At 54.9% G+C, this 21962-nt stretch overlaps 3 protein-coding genes across 4 annotated transcripts in view; 2 read left to right on the top strand and 1 right to left on the bottom strand.

Annotated features, from left to right (window-relative positions):
• LOC131823684 (ultra-long-chain fatty acid omega-hydroxylase) overlaps positions 1-10432 on the bottom strand; it is a 57856-nt gene extending 47424 nt beyond the window's left edge. The window contains exon 1 of one of the 2 annotated variants that reach the window (XM_059160316.1): positions 10301-10432. The gene's annotated coding sequence lies outside the window, so the exon portion shown is untranslated. Of the gene's footprint in view, positions 1-9085; positions 10225-10300 lie in introns of those variants that run through there. The other variant, XM_059160315.1, reaches the window with a different exon arrangement.
• PGLYRP2 (peptidoglycan recognition protein 2) lies at positions 1922-7673 on the top strand. Its single transcript, XM_059160313.1, has 6 exons — positions 1922-2046; positions 2710-2833; positions 3976-5094; positions 5916-6126; positions 6705-7002; positions 7548-7673. The coding sequence occupies exons 2-6, from the start codon at positions 2770-2772 to the stop codon at positions 7635-7637; spliced, it is 1782 nt and encodes a 593-aa protein (XP_059016296.1). The 5' UTR covers positions 1922-2046; positions 2710-2769; the 3' UTR covers positions 7638-7673.
• Positions 10002-20816, top strand: RASAL3 (RAS protein activator like 3). The gene is made up of 18 exons (XM_059160312.1): positions 10002-10093; positions 10223-10560; positions 12345-12475; positions 12625-12703; positions 12811-12872; positions 13247-13317; positions 14117-14243; positions 14330-14428; positions 14881-15423; positions 15798-15942; positions 16200-16344; positions 17210-17446; positions 17542-17743; positions 17849-17967; positions 19034-19430; positions 19715-19872; positions 20398-20461; positions 20566-20816. The coding sequence occupies exons 2-18, from the start codon at positions 10236-10238 to the stop codon at positions 20704-20706; spliced, it is 3045 nt and encodes a 1014-aa protein (XP_059016295.1). The 5' UTR covers positions 10002-10093; positions 10223-10235; the 3' UTR covers positions 20707-20816.
• Positions 20817-21962: the final 1146 nt, after the last annotated feature.

The following is a 21962-nucleotide window of genomic DNA, read 5'->3' as shown; positions in this document are numbered from 1 at the left end:
CCATAGGCTGTCATTTGCAGACTCCTGCCCTACATCCTTTAACAAAACCCAGAGCTGAATAAAAAACTACAGACATATATATAAAATCTTTTATTATTAATAATTATTATTATCAGTGTCTTCATGATTATGCTTCTGCTACCAAAGTGAACATTATTAACTCTGATGTTGGCCCCAAGCCCAGTCTTGCCCCAAGTTCCTCTTCCTCTGGCCTCTGTCCATGATCCCACCTTCACTTTGGATCCAGGGCCCAGGACTCTGTCTGTCTGTCTGTGTCAATGCTACCTCCATTAGAGCTGTGCCTAGGCCCCAGATAATGACTGTTCTCTTGAGTATAGTGTCTGTCTGCAGCCCGGAGGGGCCTTGACCTACCCTGGCAGGTGGTCCTCATGAGGTGTAAGGGAAGCAGGGGTGGGGACTGGTGATTCATCATGGGAATCCCAGCCTTTCTGCTAACTCCCAGGCCCAGCCCAGACCAGGCACTTTGGTGTGTGGGTGCATGCGTGCGTGTGTGTGTGCGTGCGTGCGCGTTTCACAGCCTAATCCCCAATTGACCTCACATCCTCAGTCAGGCCTTCTGTGCACTCAGCAATCCCTCCCTGACACCCACCTGGTCCCTGGCCTGTGCCAGGTACTTCTGGGCACCCTAAGAGGACTCAGAATCTCCCAGTTTGCAGGAGATAAAACTGGACATAGAAACTCCTAGTCCTGCATAGATGGGTCTGAGTCAAAGCGAGGCTCCCCAGGCTAGAGAGCCAGGATGGGTAAAGGGCAGACAGAACCAGGAGTAATCCAGGAGGCTTCCTGCAGGAAGGGTCCACCCCAGGACACAAATCCCAGACTCTAAAGGAAATGCTGGCTGGCCATGACATACCCCTGGCTTGAAATCTACCCAGCCTCTGTCACAAATTCCAAGGTTCAAAATGGAATCAAGGCTCTCTGGATGACTAGCCCAGGAGTTCTTGGGTGTGAAAGTCTGGAAACACTTCCGTGTGTGAATTACCCTGACCCTGACCCAGCCACAGGATAGTGGAAATATATTTTGCCCTTGGAGCACTCCCCAGGTTTCAGCTATGTGTCCTTGAGCAAGTTACTTACCCTCCCTGAGCTCATCTTCCTGCTGGGGAAAATGAGTGTAAATCGATGGTGGTATAAAACCAAAAGGGTTCTCTGGGGCTGCAATCAGTGGAAGCCGCAGAGGGACATTTCCAGGGTCCATAATGCCAAGGCAAGGTCATTCCCAGTCCAGGTGGACACTAGATGGGGATCTCCTCAGCCACCCCTCCACATTCTGGGAGCACTAGGGTAAAGCAAGCAGGATCACAATTCCTGATGTTAACTTTTCCCTCTGGCCCCAGTACGCCTCAGGACAGGGCTGTTTCTGATCCTCTCTTTCTCTAAAAAGTTGATATTTTGTTATAGTGGATTTTTTGCATTCATTTTGGTCTTTTGAAATATCGCATTAAAATATAACTGGAACAAAGATTTTCAGCACCACCTTAAACTTTGAACCCCAGGCAGATACCTCCCTTCCTCACTCCATCCTCCCACCAGATGGACACATAGTCCAGGCAGAGCCCACCTCCCTTTCCCACTGCCCCTGTCCCCAAATCCTTGGAAACTGGGATTCAGAGATTCCCTTGGAATCCCCCAGAGACTGGTCTCCGTTCCCTCCCTCCCTCCCCAGCACCTACTTCCTGAGTCCCCACTGTGGATGCTTGGTCCCCAGAGAGAGGACACTCTATAGCTGTGAAAACACCCCACCCCCTGCCCCCTGGGGAATCCCAGACCTGGCTCAGCCTGGGCATTCCCAGGCCCGCCCAGGGCCCGCCCCATACTGAGTCCCCAGCCTGGTGGGTCTCCTGGAAACTCCCAAAGCTGGTTTCGGGGTGGGAGGCCCACAGTGAAGCAATTCATACCACAGCCCCAACCACCTGGAGTCCATCCCACCTGAGTCTGGAATAAAGGGGAGGCAGGTTCATTTCTGCAGGACTCACACACCTGCTTTGCACGGGAAAAGAGGAGGACCCCTCACTGTCAATTCAGGTGAGCCCAGAAGCCAGCTCCCGGGACAAAGCCAGGGTCAGGAATCCTCCGGCCCAATCCCTGCTCTCAGCTTCCTTCGGTTGCTTGAGACTAGGACCTGGAACTGGTGAGAGGTGACAGCTCCTGATCCCAGGGGCTCAGAGCAGGCCTCAACAAACAATCTCCAGGCCCTGCACCCATCCTCTGCCTGAGCCTGAGGTGCTGACAGAAAAGAAGGCAGGAGGCGGTACCAACCCAAGGCCTCTCCTTCTCTCTCCTCCCCCAGCACAGCCAGTCTTACCAGTTTGGCGGGCACCTAAGAGTCCCCTCTGGGGCCAGCTGCCGCTCCAGAACAATAACTGCAGGAAGCAGGTAAAGTTTGCAGGACTGGCCTCAGTCTACCCCTCTTGGGAGCGTGCAGGGTTTGTTGGACCTCTAAACTACTTAGCCTCCAGGCCCCTCCTGGGATGGGTCTGGCCTGCTGACCTTTGACCTCAGCCTGGGAGGGACAGAATAGGATGGGGGAGCCCCTGAGATCCAGATGACCTTGACCTAGGGCACTCTGTCCCCATGCTTCCACTATCCCCCGCCCACAACTCCACAAGCGGCAGCCGTGTCATTCACCTCTGGACTTTGACAGAGGCCAAAGGCACCACTTAGTTCTCTATGCCCATCCCCTTCCAGTTCTGCCAAGGTCTCTGCTCAGGTCAACTGGATTTGTCCCTCAGAATCTGGAACCCCACAATGGTGGCCCAGGATATCCTCTGGATCCTGCTCGGATTGCTGCTGCGGCTGGAACCAGGGACAGGTGGGTCAGGAAGCAGAGACCCCGGGGGCCAGGACCCAGATCTGCAAGAGTGTACTACTGCCCCCTCTGCATCCAGCCCTGTACAGGGTGAGGCTAGACACCCAGGAGGCCCCCATCTCAAGGAATCTCCAATCTCCAGATGCTCCCTGTAGGGTCAGGACAGGAGCTGAGGGACAGACTTGGGGCCAGAAGAGCAAAAATCAGTAGAGTTTCCTCAAAGTTTCCTAACTTTAGAAAGTTTGTTTATTTCATAAACATAGATTCCTTAAACATAGATTTAGGACAGGAGGAAGGGAAAAGTTTTTTACTTGATGGAGAAACAGGAAAGGGCATTTTAGGCAAAGAGAAGAACAAAGCTATAGAGGAGTCATAGAGTGGACCATCTGGAGAAGAACCTGGATTCTGGACAGTGTAAGGAATAAGCTACCTGGGTTCAAATGCTGCCTCTGCCACTTTCTAGCTGTGTGACCCTAGGCAGATGATTCAGCCTCTCTGTTCTCATTAGGGTCGTTGTGAAGATTAGACGGATTAAGTTATATAACTCACCTAGAACGGTGCTTGGCACATAGTAAATGTTTAATAAATGTTAGCTATCATCCAGCATCCCACCCAGCTCTAAGGCCAGCATTCTTGGGTTCCGGGTTCAGCCACTGATATTTCCATCACTGGGCACCGGTCCACTCTCTCCTCCCTCATCATCCTTAGGGACACTTTCCCCTCTAAAATCTCCCAAACTCCAATCCATCAAGAAAAACTGCCCATTTCCTCCTCAAAACACCTGGGAACTCTTCCCATTTTTGTGCATCCCACTGGCTTCGGCCATCTTCATCCCTTGCCCCCACACTGTCCCTCCTTCCCTACTCTAGCTTCCCCCAAATCTGTTCTTCACATGGAAGCCAAAGGAGCAATCTTAGAATACCAGCCAGGCCATGACCTGCTACAGCTCCCCAGTGCTCACTGATCGTCTAAGCTCCTTAGCCGGTTGTCTGTGCCTCAGTGTCCTCATCTACACAAGGACAGTAGTGGGAGTCACAGGGTTGTCCGATGAAGAGCTGGGGGCACTGAGAAAAATGTGGAAGCAGCAGGGGGTGGGGAACAGAGGGTGCTGGGTCACTGGGCTAATGGTGTTCCTCCTCCTGCAGCCACAATGCCCCTGCTCATGGACTCTGTCATCCAGGCCCTCGCTGAGCTCGAGCAGAAGGTACCAGCCACCATTGCCAGCCACACTGCTTCTGCACTGCTGCTGTTTGCCCAGGACTCTGGCCCCCACGATGTCCTCCATCGCTTCCTGCTGGAGCAGTGGAACATCAAGGACACCAGGCTGGATCCCCAGCAACTGAGCCCAGAGTTTCAGGGCCTGATCAAGGACGTGGCCCAACATGGTATCCGCGGCAGGCAGGAATACGGAGTGGTGCTGGCACCCGATGGCTCTACAGTAGCTGTAGAGCCTCTTCTGGCAGGGCTGGAGGCAGGGCTACAAGGGAACAGAGTTGTCAGCCTGCCCTTGGACAGCACAGAGGCTCCTCTGGATACTGGAGCTGCCTTTCCAGACACTGGAACCGGGGTTCTGGATATAAGAGCCGCATCCCCAAGATTCAGGGATGCCTCCCCAGATGGTACCTCCTCAGATGTTCGAGCTATGCCTCCAAATAATAGAGCCACAGATCTAGCCACCTCTCCAGGTGTTAGATCTAGCTCTCCAGATGTCCCAGTCACTTCTCCAGATGTCCAAGCTTCCTCGCCAGGTGCCAAAGCCAAGTCCCCGACCACTGTGGACAGCCTCCTGGTGGTCACCCTGGTCAGAGACCTGGGTCTGGCCTTCCTCCAGGGCCCCCAGACCTGGAGCCATTCAGGCCTGGGGACCGAGGGCTGCTGGGACCAGCTCTCTGCCCCTCGTACCTTCACACTCTCAGACTCTGGGGCATCGCCAATCACCATGGCTTTCCTCAATGGGGCCCTGGATGGGGCCCTCCTTGGAGATTATCTAAGCCGAACCCCTGAGCCTCGGCCATCTCTCAGCCACCTGTTGAACCAATACTATGGAGCCGGGGTGGCTGGAGATTCAGGACTTCGCAGCAACTTCCGACGGCAGAACGCAGCTGCTCTGACCTCAGCCCCCACCTTGACACAGCAGATATGGGGGGCCCTTGTCCTGCTACAGAGACTGGAGCCAACACACCCTCAGCTGCAGGGCATGAGCCAGGAACAGCTGGCAGAGGTAGCCACCAATGCTACCAAGGAATTCACTGAGGCCTTCCTGGGTGAGAAGGGCCCCCAGCCCCTGGGACCTCCCCGTCACAAATACACTCTTAGCCTCGTGTGGTCAAGGGGATCCACGACTAGAGGATTCCAGAGGGGGAAATGGGGGCTCAAGCTGGGGAACCATGGTGGCTGCACAGGTAAAGAGAGGCCAGATTTGGGTCTTAAAGGATGAATAAAAGTTCATCCAAAAAAAAAAAAAAAGAAGAAGAAGAAGAGGAGTTTGGGAAGGTAGGGGGCATTCCAGAAGGTGGGCTCAGGACTCACAAAGGCACAGAGGTTCAAATGGAAGTTCAGCCATAACTTCTGTGCACCATTAGGGAAGTTGCTTCACTTCTCTGAACCTCACCTTCTTCAGTGAAGCCTGGGAAAATCATTGCTTCCTCTTGGACGCTCTGGGTGGTTTAAGAGAGATGAAGCAGGGAAAGCAAGTAGCGCACAATTAGAGTCCCACAAGACATGGAGGCTGAGATTTCTCTTTTTTCACTGTGGCTGTCCCTCCCTAGAACTCAGAGCAGAGTCAGCTGGAGCGGTTGGGTCCTGGATTGTAAGTAAAGGGCCTTAAAATAAGAGCTAAAATTCTTGGGGTTCATCCCCAAGGTGATGGGAAGCATAGCAGATATTCCAAGAGGACTGAAATGCTGTTCAATTCAGTGAAGTTAAAGCCCCGTGGAGGCCCCGTGTGTGGTGCAAAATGGAAATGTCCTCAAATCTGGAGGAACTCTGGAGGGATGGTCCATAGGTGTGCTCTAACGGGCGTGCAGGCAGGCGGCAGGCAGAGAAACAGCTGGCTGACCCCAGCCCCGGACTCCCTTCTCTGCAGGGTGCCCGGCCATTCACCCACGTTGCCGCTGGGGCGCCGCGCCCTATAGGGGTAGCCCCAGGCCGCTGCAGCTGCCCCTCAAGTTCTTGTATGTCCATCACACATACCTGCCCGCGCCACCCTGCACGGATTTCGCGCGCTGCGCCGCCGACATGCGCTCTATGCAGCGCTTCCACCAAGATACTCGGGGTTGGGACGACATCGGCTACAGGTAAACTGAGGCCCCGGGCTCGAGAACCTTTTAGGGTGTTGCCTGGGTGGGCGGAGCCTGATCGGGGGCGGGGCTTTGACCGGAGCCCTCGGGGAGAGGCGGAGGAGGGGCCTTGGCGGTGGGCGTGGCCAAGTGGAGGCTGCGTGGCCTTGACTCTAGTCCCGGCTTTAGGACTGGGATTCTTGGGTCTGAGATAGCAACTAGGAAAGGACGCAGGACCTGAGGAAGGAGCAAGACTTGTGTTTAAGAGCCGGGTCTGGGACGGAGCATCGATGGACTATGACCTAAGACAGAAAAGGTCTCTGAATTGGGCAGGAGCTGTCCTTGAGACTGTGTGGAGGGGGCTGGGTAGAAAGGGGAGTGGCCAATGCTGAAGGTCGGATCCAGAAAGACGGGATAGTTTCTGCAGTGGCCCTGTGGGAGTGGGAGGAGGATGGACGGGGCAGAGCCAGAGCGACCAGGCGGGACTTGGGTCGGAAGGGGCCCTTGGCTCAAGGGCAGAACTGGGGTAGGGGCCCAGATGAAAGGCGGGGCCTCGCTCACGCCGCAGGGTGCCTGCTTCCCCCTCCCGTCTACAGTTTCGTGATCGGCTCAGACGGCTATGTGTACGAGGGCCGCGGCTGGCACTGGGTGGGCGCGCACACGTTGGGCCACAACACTCGCGGCTTCGGCGTGGCCTTCGTGGGCAACTACACAGCCGAGCTGCCTGCAAAGGCTGCGCTTCACACCGTGCAGGACCTGCTCCCTGGCTGCGCAGTGCGCGCTGGCCTCCTGCGGCCCGACTACGAGCTGTTGGGCCACCGCCAGTTGGTGCGCACTGACTGCCCTGGGGACGCGCTCTTCAGCCTGCTGCGCACCTGGCCGCGCTTCGCGGCGGTGAGTAAGGGACCCCCGCCTGTGGCCCATCTTGCCGCGCCAGTTCCGAGCGCAGCCCTGACCCCTGTCTGCCTGCCCAACCGAGCAATCTATGTCCTGTCAGCATAACCTTGGCCTCATGATCCCACCCAGCCCCTGACCCTGATCACCAAAACATCGCTATATGCCCACCTGTACAATCTCATGTTACTTGCCCACTCCCTGTCTCAGCTGTACACTGGCCAGCAATCAGCGATGTACCCACCCCCTCCCTTTGGGTTCCCTGTCCTCTTCCTTATCCATTGTCCCATGGTGACACGGGCAGGCCCCCACTCCCCAAGCCTTACACTCCCCTGTCCTTTCTTTTTTATTTTTTTAAAGATTTTATTGATTTATTTGACAGGAAGAGTGAGAGACCATAAGCAGGGGGAGGAGTAGAGGGAGAAGGAGAAGCAGGCTCCTCACTGAGCAGGGAGCCCAATGCAGGGCTCCATCTTATGACCCGAGCTGCATGGAGACACCTAACCATCTGAGCCACCCATGCTCCCCTCCCCTGTCTTTTCTAGAATGTGAAACCAAGAACGGCCAGGAGGGCCTCCAGGAGATCCAGAAAGGAGCCACCTCCAACAAACGTGCCAGCCACAGACCTCCAATAAAGAGACAGTGGAAAGAAAGTCTGTATCTATGCATCATCTGTGTTTGCACATGTTGTCCTTTTTTTTTTAAGATTTTATTTGTTAATTTGAGAGAGAGAATGAGTGGCAGGGAGGGGCAGAGGGAGAGGGAGAAGCAGACTCCCGTCTGAGCGTGAAGCCCAATGTGTGACTCAGTCCCAGGACCCTGAGATCATGACCTGAGCCGAAGGTAGATGCTTAACCGACTGAACCACCCAGGTGCCCTGCACACATTGTCTTAATTTGTGTTTGCCTAGAAGCAGACCAGAGACAAGAATTTCAGTGCAAGTTGTTTGGGAGGCGAGGGTGATCCCAGGATGTACCAGTTGGGGAATGAGGAAGAGGTAGGGAAGGAAAGGCAGCCGGGAAAGGGTACTTAATCAAGTAAGTTGGCACTGAGGGGACATGGAGCTCAATTCCTCTGGGGACCTCCGGGGGACAATAAGACACACACCTCAGAGTCATACTGATCCAAGGGAGCAGGAGTATTGATCCTCCAACCCTCGTCATCATTTGGTTAAGGGCTGATCTCCAGGAGGTATTAATTCTCCAGCACTTTGGGGCTGCGTATTGTATGGGTAGAGTAGGCTCCCTCATCAGAGAAAGACCTCCAGCAAACATGCAGGGAGGTGGGAGTGGATCAGTATTCAGTGAAGTGAGAAAGACTCATGGGACCATACATCAGAACATGGGGCAGTGAATGGATTGAGAACAGCATGAAGGAGGCGGGCATATCTAAGGTGCGTGCATCTATGTGAACATGTCCAGCTCCAAGAAAAAAGGGTCTTTGGCTCATGGAAGGTCCTACTCCTTGGGACAAAGTTTATAGAATTTGTAAGTCATGGGGCAAAATGAAAATGCAGGGCCCCTTGTTCAAAAAGCAGGAACTTCAAGACAACAACAGCAAAGCATGAAATCAAACGCAGTGTGGTACCCGTCTAAGCATGTGGGTCTTCAATGACTGCCCAGACCACATGCCCGTGAAAGTGGTCCTACCCACCCTATCCTGTGAATTCTGGCCACCCTTGCCTTTGCACAAACTGTTCCTTCTATCTTGTATGCTCATCCCATGGTCAACTCCTTATGATTTGTGCCACAAGTGTTACCTCTTCAGGGAGGTCCTCCTGGATTTTTCCACTTAGCCTCAGTCTCTGCTCCAGTCTATTTTCCTCCAACTCCTCCTCACCAGCTAGGAATGTCCTACATTGATGTTCAGGATCTCTCTCCCCCACTGGACTGTGTGCTCCAGCAGGGCAAGAACCAAGTTTGTTCAGTTCCCTGTGGCTTCTCCGACACCTCAGTATATAATGGGCACTCAGGAAACATTTATTGAGTGAACAAAGACTCCCATTATGAACCTTCTGGAGCTAATATTTTCATCTTGTTGTACAAATAAGGAAACCGAGGCTCAGAGAGAGGAAGTGACTCACCTGAGGTCACACAGTGAGCGAAGGACCAGCTGGCACTGGAACCCACTCCTGGGCCAGGATTCGGCTGAATCTCATGCTGACTCATTCATTTCTTAGAAGAGCTTTTGCCCACCTCTTTTTACAAGTACAACAGAGATACAGGAAGATACAGACAAAGTGCACTGGACTGTACAGCTCAATACATTTTCACAACAGAACACACCCTTGTGACAAGTGCTCACCCAATTCAAGAAAGGGGACATGTTAAATTTGCTATGTGACTTTCACCACCATTAGGAAAAACAAAACAAAACAAACAAATATATATATGCCGAGAACCTTCTCTCATGCTCCCCTACTCTCCTCCAAAGGAACTAACATCCTGACTTGTTCCACAGTTTTGCCTCCTTTGCGACTATATTAAAGGGACCACAAGGTATTTACTGTTCACCGTTTGTGATTCATCCGGGTTCAACCAATCATCCAGCAGTTTGCTTGTTTCCTTGCTGCATGGTATCCCACTGCAGATGGGATCACAACTGATCCATTCCACAGTAGACAGACACTAGGGTGGCCTCCAGTTTGGGACTATCACAAAGAGCGCTAGTGGGCTTGTCTGTTGGGTGTATACCTAACACTATAACCACTGGACCAGAGGAAGGGTGTAGGGTCACTGTTAGGAGATCATGCCAGTTTTCCAACTTAGGTGAATTGATCTACACTCTGACCAGCAGCGGAGGAGCGCTCCAGGTACCGTGTATTCTCACCAGCACCTGGTCAGTCTGTACCCATTCTGCAGAGAAGGTATCTGAGGCTCAGAGAGAGGCATTACTGCCTCCGGATCAATGAGAGATTCTGGGTCCTGCTTTGTCATCTCCTCTGCCTCCCGCATCCTGCCCCCGCTCTGCCCTCCCAGCCTGGCTGTGGGGTGGGGTGGGACAGACAGGGTCACGTGGAGTTGCGTTCAGCGGGAGGAAGCGAGGTAGGGCGCAGGCGGCTGCTGATTTTGGGGCTGGCCAGAAAATCAAGGTAAGGGAGAGAGGGCGTGTGGCCACTGAAGGGGTTCCCTAGGGCTGAAGCTGAGAGTGGGGAGGGGGCCAAGATGAAGACAGCATGTGGGAACACAATGGGCAGAACTGTCACCCCCTTGTCCTCCAGGAGAACCCCTGCCATGGACCCACCATCACCGTGCAAGACCTCCCAAACCCAACAGGCAGCAGCTTCATCCCCGCTAACCTCCTACCGCTGGCACACAGGAGGCGATGGGGAGAAAGTAGCCGGAGGCTCCCGCTGGGGCCGACTTGCAGGCTGGGGCAGGGCATTAAGCCACCAGGAGCCCAGAGTCAGCAGCCAGCCTGCCTCTCGCTCTCTCTTCCGTCGTGTCCTCTCTGCGCCCCCCAAGGAGTCACGCACAAGCCGCCTGAGGCTATCCAAGACCCTCTGGGCAAGGCAAAAGAGCCTGCCGCTGGAGCCAGGACCAGAGCCAGAGGCCCAAGGTACATGGTTCCCCCTTCCCCGGGCTGGGAGGCCGGATGCTTAGGTTTTGTCTGCCTCCTGAGCACCAGCCCTACAGACACAGGAAGTTGTGGGGTGTGCAAAAGCCCAACAGGAAGTGGCTGGGGCCCAGCTGCCCTCTTCCCTCTTCCCCCTCACACAGGGACTGGGGGGTGAGGGGAGTGGCCAGGGACCTGTGGACTGGGGGTCCATCCTGGGGAAGGGAGAGGGAAGAGATGGAAGGTATTACTATCCAGATGCCAAATGGCTCTTGGCCCCAGTGGGTCTCTCCTCAATGGGTCTCTGTTCATATAAGAATGAGCCCAGGTTCATTCTCTCCTGCCTGGATATCCACCTCTGCTCTCTGGCCTTCATATCTTCAGTTTCTTCACTTCTTTGAACCTCAGCTTCTCCATCAGTTAAATGGGGGTCATAATCCCTACCTTAAAGCATACATTATTTCATTTGCTCATATTCACTCATTCATTCATTCATTCATTCATTCAAACAGAGGTCTGTTGAGCATTTACGACCTGCCGGGCCTTTATTTAGTCACTATTGATACAGCAGCAAACAAAACAGATGAAACTTCCTGCCCCATGTAGCTCACGGTGTAGTGGGTATGACAGACAGTAAACAACTAAACCAGAAATGACAGATGGGGCTGTTCCACAAGGGATCTAGAAGAGAAAGGGATGCCTTGAAGACTGGAGTTCAGGAATGCAGCACTAGCCCAGGGCCCAGCAAGTTTTAAGTGACCTATTGACAAGTGGAGTATTTATTCCCCTGATGGGAAAACAGTAAGACAGACAGATGATCTGGGAGCGTTGGTTCAGCTCATCTATTCCAAGAAGCTCATTCTCACTGTTGTTATTCCCGTTCTGCAGAGGCATCCCTTCAGCCCCCTTCAGGGTACCCAGTATTGCCCACTCCACAGGACCCAGAGAGAGTTCTCCAAAAAGCAGGACTGCTCCTCCCCTGCTCAGACACCTCTTGTGGTTCCCCATTTCCTCCAGTTCTCTAACTGGTACCCAAGGTTCTGTACCAGTCTCATCCTGGATCTTCCCCCTCTAGCCTCTGAGCCCTATGGGCCCTTCTTGCTTTTTCTGGGCCTTGCCATCTCCGAGCCTTTGCCCAAGCTGTTCCTGTCCTAGTCCCCTCCATCTCTGTCAAAATCCAACCTGCTGGTCAAGACCCAGCACAAACCTACCATCTCTGGAGGTTCTCCTTGCCCCATTGCACCACCACTTCTCCCTGCACTGATCTTTTTTCTATTCCTTTCTCAAACTTGGAATTCTTTCTACCTTAGATTAGTTCTTTGTGTAAGGAACCAAGGATGCTGTCTTGTTTAACCTCTTGGACCTACCTACCTACTATCTTGGTTAAGAGAAGAATGCTTGTGTCTGAAGCCCAGCTCAGCCACTCACAAGCTGTAGGACCCTGGGCAAGTCACTCAACCTCTCTGTTTTTCGGTTTTCTCCTTAGCAAAATGGGAGTGATAGCCATTGAGTGGCTTTCGGAGGATTAAATGAGAGAATGCATATGGAGCAGTAAACACAGTACATGGCCCATGTGCCCATTACCCATGGCCTGTGGGAACAAGGACAAAAGAGGGGTGGAAACTTGTCCAACAGCAGCCTGACTTGGCTGCCAGTGGACTGGGGTGCGGGGGGAGGTGGGGAGGAGACACCTGGGAGGGAAACCCAATGAGCCTCTGTGAATGAAGAGGGTCTTCTGAGGGAGAGGAAAGGACTCCCAGGTCCCCAATACCTATTCCTCTCCCCAGAGCCTGAGCCAGAGCCAGAGACCCCTGCCCCACAGATCCCTGAGGCTCCCACACCTGATGTACCCATCTGGAACATTGGGGCCTTCGCCCTGCTCGATGGGAAGCTGGTGCTGCTTGGGGGTGAGGAGGAGGTGAGAAGGGGCACAGGGATGAGAGGAGGGAAGAAGAGGGAGGGAAGGAGACAGAAGAGTGGGTGGGGAGGATAATGAAAAGTGGCTGCCTCTCCTTCTGTCTGCCTGTCTGCCTCCTCTGTATGACTACCCACTCTTATGAACAACAGGGTCCACGCCGGCCCCGGGCAGGGAGCGCTAGCTCTGAAGGCAGCATCAGGGTAGCCGTGGGAAACCTCAGGGATCCAGGTAAGTTTCAGAGATGTGGAGGGTGAGGGCATTTGTGAGCATGTCTAAGTGGGGGCAGAATTCAAGATGATCCCATGCCCCAACCTTCCACCCCTGACCACCTACAGATCGGACCTCTGGAAAGACTGAGCCAGACACGGCTGGCCCCAACCAGGTCCACAACGTTCGGGTAAGGCATCCAGTGGGAGGTGGAGGGGAGAGCAAAGACACCCAGACCCCCAGAGATGAAAGGGGACTCTTACTGAAGGATCTTGGGCAGGCCATTCTTTGGCTTCAGTATCCCTATCAGTCAAATGGAACTAATGAGAATCCCATCCCCCCACCCAGTCCCAGAGCTGTTTATTAGAAGTCAACAGAGAATGCAGAAAAGCACACGATTGGCGCTTTAGAAAAAGGAGCTGTTGGTTGTCTTTATTATAACTGCTAACACAGCCTGAGCTTGTGGTCCCCCCCAAACCAGCAGACCATCCAGGACATTGTTGGGGGAGAGAAGTTGAGGATGGAGAACAGAGTTCTGTCCAGCTGATACCCCCCTTCCCACAGGGATTGCTCAAGCGGCTGAAAGAGAAGAAAAAGGCCAGGTCAGAGCTCGGAGCCAGTGCCTCCCGGGATGGGTAAGAGTCTCTGAGAGGCAGAAGGGGCTCTTCTGGGATCAGCATTCCCCCCTCACCTGCCTATCCTTCCCACCTTCACCAAATACCTCCAATGGCCCCCTCAGTGTCCTGCCCCATGTTGAGCAATGCCGAAGCCACCATTCGGCTGAAAGGTAGGGGCAGGGTCTACACGCTGATTCTAAATCAGGAACTAAGTCACACCCTGGTCTAGGAGTGTCAGGAAAGGGACCCCTGAGCTGAGATCTGAAGGATGGATGGAAGTTCACCTGGCCAAGAGGGACAGGAAACAGCGAGTACAAAGGCCAAGAGGCCAGACAAAGTGACAAAAAGAAGGCCAGGATGACTGGAGCTCAGAAAAAGGGATTAAATGCAGGGAAATGTGGTGAAAAGGTGACAAGGATTGTACTATACAAGGTAACACTGGCCACGACGAGGAGTTGAATTTTTATCCTAAAAGCGATGGGCTCAAGCCCAATTTAGGTTCAGGTTCATCCTGGCCTCCCTCCACCCTTCAGGCTATAGGGGATGGGTCGGTGGTGAGGAGGGAAGAATGACCACTTGTTTAAACGTCCCAGGGGCACCTGCGTGGCTCAGTGGGTTAGAGCCTCTGCCTTCAGCTCAGGTCATGATCACAGGTCTGGGAATCGAGCCCCAGATCGGGCTCTCTGCTTGGCGGGGAGCCTGCTTCTCCCTCTCTCTCTCCCTCTCTCTGCCTGCCTCTCTGCCTGCTTGTGATCTCTGTCAAATAAATAAATAAAATCTTTAAAAACGAAAACAAAAACAAAAATCCCCTCCCCAGACCCCCCAGTGCTCTGGGATCTCGGGAGTCGCTGGCCACACTCTCCGAGCTGGACCTGGGTGCTGAGCGGGATGTAAGGGTTTGGCCACTGCACCCCAGCCTCCTGGAGGAGCCCCACTGCTTCCAGGTAAATGCAGACAACTCTCCACCTCACCCCGACCCTTTGGTTCTATGCTTGGCCTCAACCTCACCCTTGAACCCCGTCTCCAACAGGTAACGTGGACCGGCGGGAGCCGCTGCTTCTCTTGCCGCTCCGCGGCTGAGAGAGACCGCTGGATCGAGGACCTTCGCCGCCACTTTCAGCCCAGCCAGGTCAGTACAGCAGATAAGTTGGATGGACATGGAGGCCCCGCTCACAGCCCGCTCCCCTCCTTTCCCCAAACCAAACCCCCGCCCGCGCCCTAACCCTGCCTCTTTGACACACCTGCCGGCTAACACCTTCACAACCACTCCGAGACCTTCCTCAGTTTCCGTCTGTTACCAGTTCCTAGTAAAACACCCGGGTCCCTTCTATTCAATCTGGGACCTCGTCGCACCCAAAACCCCGCCTACCAGGCAAACAGCAAGTCCCCACTCCGCGGCTGCTCCTGCTACCCCGGAGCCCGCATCTCTCCACAAGAGCACAGAAAAGCTAGAGGGCTTTCGCCAAACCGCCTTGAGACCGCCGTGGCCCCTGTCTTTCCCCAAGGGCCCAGCGATCTCCCTGGGAGCACGGTGCCCCACGTCGAGCACCGACGCCTCCCCCAACCCACTCCGGTCCGCAGGACAACTTGGAACGGGAAGAGACGTGGTTGAGCGTGTGGGTGCACGAGGCAAAGGGACTGCCCCGAGCAGCGGCGGGGACAGCAGGCGTGCGCGCCGAGCTGTGGCTGGACGGCGCTCTACTAGCGCGCACGTCGCCGCGGGCTGGCCCGGGCCAGCTCTTCTGGGCCGAGCGCTTCCACTTCGAAGCGCTGCCGCCGGCGCGTCGCCTGTCGTTGCGGTTGCGCGGAGCTGGCCCGGGGGGAGCGGCGCTGGGCCGCGTGTCACTGGCACTAGAAGAGCTGGGAGTCCCCCGCGCGCCCGCCGCGGGTCTGGAGCGCTGGTTCCCGCTGCTCGGGGCGCCAGTAGGCGCCGTGCTGCGGGCGCGGATCCGGGCGCGGCGCTTGCGCGTGCTGCCGTCCGAGCGGTACAAGGAGCTGGCGGAGTTCCTTACTTTCCACTACGCGCGCCTCTGCGGGGCGCTGGAGCCCGCGCTGTCTGCCCAGGCCAAGGAGGAGCTGGCGGCTGCCATGGTGCGAGTGCTGCAGGCCACCGGCCGGGCGCAGGTGCGGCGCTGCGACGGGGCGGACCCGAGTGACCAGAGGCTAACTGATCGCACGCTCTGGGCAGCAGAGTGTAGGGGGGACCCGTGGCTAAGGACCCCGGCGGCAAAAGGGGGGCGGGGCACCGGGAGGGGGCGGGACCTGAATGTCAGCTGTGAGGGGCGGGGCCTGAACTGAGTCTCTGAGCGGAAAGATTTAAATTTCTGCTGTGAGGGCTGTTAAATTCCGGCTTTGAGAGCCCTAGCAGAGAGGACCCGGCCAGAGCAGCAGCTAGGAGGGGATGGGGCCTATGTCCCAGGTGTGAGTGATTGGCCAAGGGCTCGTAACCCCCCTGGCTCAGTCCGCTCCCCGCGCAACCTAAAACCCACTGTCCCCAGGCACTGGTGACAGACCTGGGCACCGCAGAGCTGGCACGCAGTGGAGGCCGTGAGGCGCTGCTATTCCGGGAAAACACGTTGGCCACGAAGGCCATTGATGAGTACATGAAGCTGGTGGCGCAGGATTACCTCCAAGCCACTCTGGGTGAGCCAGAGGGTGGATGTCAGAGGCCATCTGGGTGGGCTAGGAAACTCCAAGGGGGAGATCTGGGAGTTCCTAGGTAACCTGAATGCTGGTGGTGGGTAATACCTTTGGGGATGCTGGAATCCTAGAGGCAACTGGGGGCTCCCCCAGAGATGCTAGGTGTCTCCAGAGGAAGCTGGAGACAGAGTTGGAGGCTGAGTGTCATCGGTTCTGGTGGTCATGGCCCCATCCTCTTGTCTGGCTGTGCTGAACTACAGGGCAGGTAGTGCAGCGTCTCTGTGCCTCCAGTGAGGACTGTGAGGTGGACCCCAGCAAGTGCCCGGCTCCAGAGCTGCCACAGCACCAGACCAGACTTCGGAACAGTTGTGAGGAAGTCTTCCAAAACATCATCCACTCCTACAAGTAAGAATCAGGGCCCCAGCACCTAGCCCTACTTCTTAGCCACTGTGCTAATAACCCTGATCCCCAAATAGGGTTGCCAAATAAAAACAGAATGTCCAGTTATATGGGATGCATGCAACATTTGGGACATACTTATACTAAAAAATTATTCATTTTATCTGAAATTCAAGTTTGTCCTGAAGTTTTGTTTGCTAAGTCTGGTAACCCAGTCTCCATGTCATGTCAGCTTGGGGTTATTGACCTCAAGTAATCTGGGACCCAATTCCTTGTCCTCTAACTACAGGGGATTCCATATCCTAATACCATGCTACCTGACCCCAGTTAACATAGGACCTCAACATGACCTTTGATTCCAGGTGATGCTAAACCCCCAATCTCATGACCCTTGATCTTAAATGACTGTATACTCCAAAGTCCATGCAACTGATCACAAGAACCCTGGGATTCTAATTTCTTAAACTCTGATCCTAGGTTAACCCATATGTCTAGTCCCACATCACTTGGGACATCAATACCATAATTTCTGAACCTAGGTGACTCTGTAGCCTCAAGCCCATCTTACTGGACATTCTGTTACACTTTATGTAATCTGGCACCCAAATCTCGTGTTCCTTTATAGCTACCTCCCAAGCTCATGGACTGTATCCCCATGTGAACCTGAATCCCTACCTCCCAGACTACTAATTCCAAAAGTCACCACAATAACTACACCATAAACCCTGACCCCAAGCATTATTATCCCCAATGTCTCCAATCCTGGAACCTACAGTGCAGGTGATCCCTGACTTCTGACTTAGGATCTTGACATGAATATGACCTTTATGTCCATTCCCTCTCCCTTTGACCATTGCCTCTTTTCCCCCAGCTGGTTTCCAGCGGAGCTGGGCACCGTGTTCTCAGGCTGGCGAGAAGCATGCAAGGCACGTGGCTCTGAGGCACTGGGCCCCCGACTGGTGTGCGCCTCTCTCTTCTTGCGCCTCCTGTGTCCTGCCATCCTGGCACCCAGCCTCTTTGGTCTGGCACCAGAGCACCCTGCACCTGGCCCAGCCCGCGCCCTCACACTGATCGCCAAGGTTATCCAGAACCTTGCCAACAGTGCCCCGTAGGTCCCTGGAGGCTGGGGGGTGGTGGTGGTACATGCCAGGCAGTGGGGTGGCAGATGCCTGGTCTGACCCATCCAGTCCGACCTTTTCCCAGGTTTGGTGAGAAGGAGGCATACATGGGCTTCATGAATAGCTTTCTGGAGGATCACGGGCCAGCCATGCAACACTTCCTGGACCAAGTGGCCATGGTGGATGTGGATGCAGCACCCAGTGGCTACCAGGGCAGCAGTGACTTAGCTCTCCAGCTGGCAGTCCTGCATGCCCAGCTCTGTACCATCTTTGCTGAACTTGACCAGGTACGGCCAGATCCCAGTGCCCAGGATGGGGCCAGGGAGGCAAGAGGGCAGGGAGCCTATGGTCTTAGAGAGCTTGCTTACCATCCTTCCTACATGCCTCATCAGGCAACCCGTGACAACCTGGAACCACTGCCCACCATCCTGCGAGCCATTGAGGAGGGCCGGCCTGTCCCTGTGACTGTGCCGATGCGGCTCCCACCACCCCCAGCCCAAGTTCACTCCAGGTAATCAGGCTGCCTCAGGTCTGATCCAGTTTTGATAGGTGAAAGCAGGGGCAGGACCAAAGGCAAGCACAGAGTCAGACTGGGGCCAGAGGTGAAGACAAGATCACATCAGGGGTAAGGAACAGCAGTCACCTTGGGATTCACTGTCAGAAACTGTTGCATAAAGGTAAGAGGCTGGAGAAGGGGTCCCCCAAGGGATCAGAGAGAGGTTCACAGTATGGTCAGAAGGCAGGTACTGGATCAGATTGGAGTCCAAGGTGAGGATGGGTCATTGCAGAGGCTAGGGAGACGTCACTTTTGGGGTCACACAGAGAAAGTGACATTGTGGTCAGTGATGAGGGTCAGGTTTCAGTGAGAGCTTGTGGATGGGGTCAAATCAGGGGTTAGATCAGGGTCAGATGTTAAGATGCACCATCAAGGGTCAGGGACAGGTTCATATGTAAGCAGAGGTCAGGCCAAGGACCAAATGGGGTCAAGAGTTTTTTGTTTTTTTTTTTAAGATTTTATTTATTTATTTGACAGACAGAGATCACAAGTAGGCAGAGAGGCAGGCAGAGAGAGAGAGAGAGAGGAGGAAGCAGGCTCCCTGCTGAGCAGAGAGCCTGATGTGGGACTCCATCCCAGGACCCCGAGATCATGACCTGAGCCGAAGGCAGCGGCTTAACCCACTGAGCCACCCAGGCGTCCCTGGGGTCAAGAGTTATAGGTAAAGTCATATGGTGAGAGATCAGGGACCATGGTCTGTGAGGAGGCAGAGACAGGATCAGCTTAAGGTCAGAAGTCAGGGACAAAAAAAGGGGTCAGACAGAGAAGAAAGAGGGTATCCCTGTGAGCAGAGGTCAAACCCAGGGTCAGATTGGAATCAGAGATGGTCATGTCAAGGGTCACAGAGAGGACTGGATTGTCAGAAGTCCAGGAAAGGGTCAGAGAACAAAATGTGATTCCATCAGTGACAAGGTCACATAGAAGTCAAAGATCAGAGGTGGAGTAATTTCTGGTCAGAGGTAGGTCTGGGGGTCACCTCCGGGGCCAGCCAAGGATCTGAGCTCTCCCATTCCACCTCCAGCTTCTCTGCAGGAGAGAAGCCAGGCTTCCTGGCTCCCCGGGATCTCCCCAAGCACACCCCTCTCATCTCCAAGAGCCAATCGTTCAGCGTTCACGGCGTCCATGGCGCAGGGAGTTGGGCGCGACCGCAGCCAGACGAAGAGCGACTGCCCCGGCCGCCCCGGCCAGTGCAGCGCACACAGAGCGTCCCGGCTGGCCGCCCTGCTCGTCGCCGCCCCTCTGCAGGGCCCCGGCCACGACCCAAAAGCTCGCTCCGCACCGGGCCCGCCCCCCGAAGTCGGCCCTGGACCGGGGCCTCAGCATCTTTGCCTCGGAAGCCGTCGGTGCCGTGGCAGCGCCAGCTGGACCAGCCGCGGGATAGAGACCAGGCTCTAGGCACGCACCGACCCGTGGGCAAGGTGAGGTCCAGCTCAGGTCTGCCCACCGAGGGAAATGACAGGACTGGAAAGACAGAAAGCCAGGCAGTTCTGGGTTCAAATGCCGAACTCGCTGCTCTGTGTGACCCCGGGCCTAGCACAACCCTCTCTGAGCCTCAATTTGTTCCTCTGTAAAACGGGAGCGAGGTTTCCTAACGGGGCAGGGCAGTGAGGAAGCAGAGCGCAGAGGACAAGGAGGTCAGAGTTTTTCGGGGAGAAGATGGGGCGGGACGACGGGTCAGGTTACAGCTGCTCCCTCCCTGCAGTTAGCAGAGCTGCAACGTGAGGTGGCCGCCCTGCGCGAGGAACAGAAGGCTCTGTCCGGCCTGGTGGAGTCGCTGGGCACCCACCTCCGGGTTTTGACGGAGAAGCAGGAGCAGCTTCAGGGCCAGCTGCAAGACCTGGACTCCAGGCTCCGTGAAGGGTGAGCCCCGCCCTCCTGCATTAGCTCTGCCCCGGGGTGATCCTGTTGTAATCAGAACTGTCCTGGCCCCACTTTCATTCAGGCCCCGCCTCTCAATCGCTCTCAAATCACTCCTGGTAGACCACGCCCCCTTCCGGCCCCGCCCCCAACACACCTGTTTCTCCCCGCCCCTTGGTCAGCCCACCCCAGGTCGCTGGCGAGTCCTGACTTCCAGGCCTTACTCCTCAATCAGGCCCTCCCAAACAGGCTCGTCCCTGGCCTCTCAGACTGGACACACCTTCATCCCTGTCACCACCTCACCCGGGACGGTCCAAGCCCTGCCCTCAAGATTTGGTTGTCTCCTCTCATCCCAGCCATTCTAGGCTCGGATTCAGCCCGGGCTTCGTTTATCTAGGCCCCGCCCCGCTGCATGGACAAACCCCGCCTCCGCCTTAGCCCCGCCTCCAAATTCCTGGCTGTCCAACCTAGAGCTGGAGGAGAGTTTCTCAGCCTCTGACCCTCCCCTCTTGCCCCTGATCCCCACAGGACCCCGCAGTCGGATCCAGGGCATGGTGCTCCAAGCAGTGAGGATCACAGGCTTAAAAATCTGGTGAGTCCCCTGCCCTAGCCCCGGGGAAGATCTGGGGGGTGAGGGAAGCAGAGTTGGGGCGCAACCCTCCTCTGGCTCCGAGCCCATTGCCACCGCCTCTCCAGGAGCGCCGCTTGGCTGAGATGGAGCGTACTCAGGCCCAGCTGAGGAATGTGGTCGACGGCCTGCAGCTTCCCAGAACGTCGGGATCCCGGAGCCAGCCACTACCCCTCAAACCACCCTGCATCAATGGAGATACCACTTGAGCTACCCACCCTGTTCAACGTGGTCTGGGAGCAGATAGCCGTCTTAAAGGCTTGTCCAACGCCGGGCACCGTGAGGTTACCCAGTAAAATTTTGATTTTAGTAAAATGAATGTTGGTTTGTTGTTGTTGTTTTTGCCTCTAAGTGTGGCCAATCAGAAAGCATGCCCCTCCCACCGTTCAAGTCTCCCGATTTCTCCCCTAATTGGAAGTCTCATGGAAGGGACAGTACAAGGAGATTCTCACCAGCTGTGTGACCTTAGACTGTTATTCTCTTAGATCCTCAATTTCCTCATCTGAAAAATGGATCTAAAGTTTCTTCACAGTAAAAGGCCCATTGTCTAAGATGTTCAATAAAGGAATTCATCATTGTTAGGGACAGCAGCTGTTTCTGATCATCTTCCTAGAGCATCTTCCTAGGCCCCCAAACCCCACACAAGGACCCTCACGACAGGGACAGCATGGGTCTGGGAGGCAGATGAAGGAAGGGGCGAGTAGGTGTGGAGACGATTGAGCTCTGTGAGAGTAGGCTGAGTAAATGAGTGGGCATTTGAATCGAAGGTGGGCGAGGGGTAGGGTGAATGGGGCAATAGGCAGATAAATAGGTTAGCATTTGGCGGAAACTTGCCCTGGTACGTGAGTAAATAGACAGTTAGCTGGGATAGGTGTGTCTGCCTAGGAAAGCCTGGATCACAGTAGAAAATAAATCCTTGAGTTAGTTGAGTAGGTGGTTATAGACATTGTATGAATATTTGTTGGGATTTCCTGAGTCTCTTGACCTAAGGCAGTGGGGAAACAGTAAGGAGCTGGGCAGACAGGACCTTTTTCCTCATGGAGCTTACACTCTAGTGGAGACAAGTAAATGTGCAATCGAAGGATGGAAGTCTGCCTGGCCAGGTGGAAGCATGTGTGTAGGAATGGGTGGTTGCTTGCTTGGTTGTTTGGATATGTAAGTATTTACTTGGGTGGTGGGTGGACGGGCAGGTTGATGGGATGTGGATGGCTGGGTTGAGTGGGTATTCAGACGAGTGGTTGGGAATTTGGGTGGGTGGCTAACTCGCTGACAGGACCAGATGTTGGTTGAGTGGTGGATGGATGAGTGGGTAGTTGGGAAGTGGATGGGTGGTTTGAATGGGTGTTTGCATGGATGGGTGGATAGTTGATTGGTTGACTAGATAGATGAATGGGTAGGGAGATGAATGGGCGGTTGGACATACCGGTGGGTGGTGGATGGAAGAAGGCGGCAGACCTGATATGTA

The sequence above is a fragment of the Mustela lutreola genome, chromosome 2 (assembly GCF_030435805.1).
Source record: "Mustela lutreola isolate mMusLut2 chromosome 2, mMusLut2.pri, whole genome shotgun sequence".
NCBI lineage: Eukaryota > Metazoa > Chordata > Mammalia > Carnivora > Mustelidae > Mustela > Mustela lutreola.
This window is presented reverse-complemented; position numbering and strand designations above follow the sequence as displayed.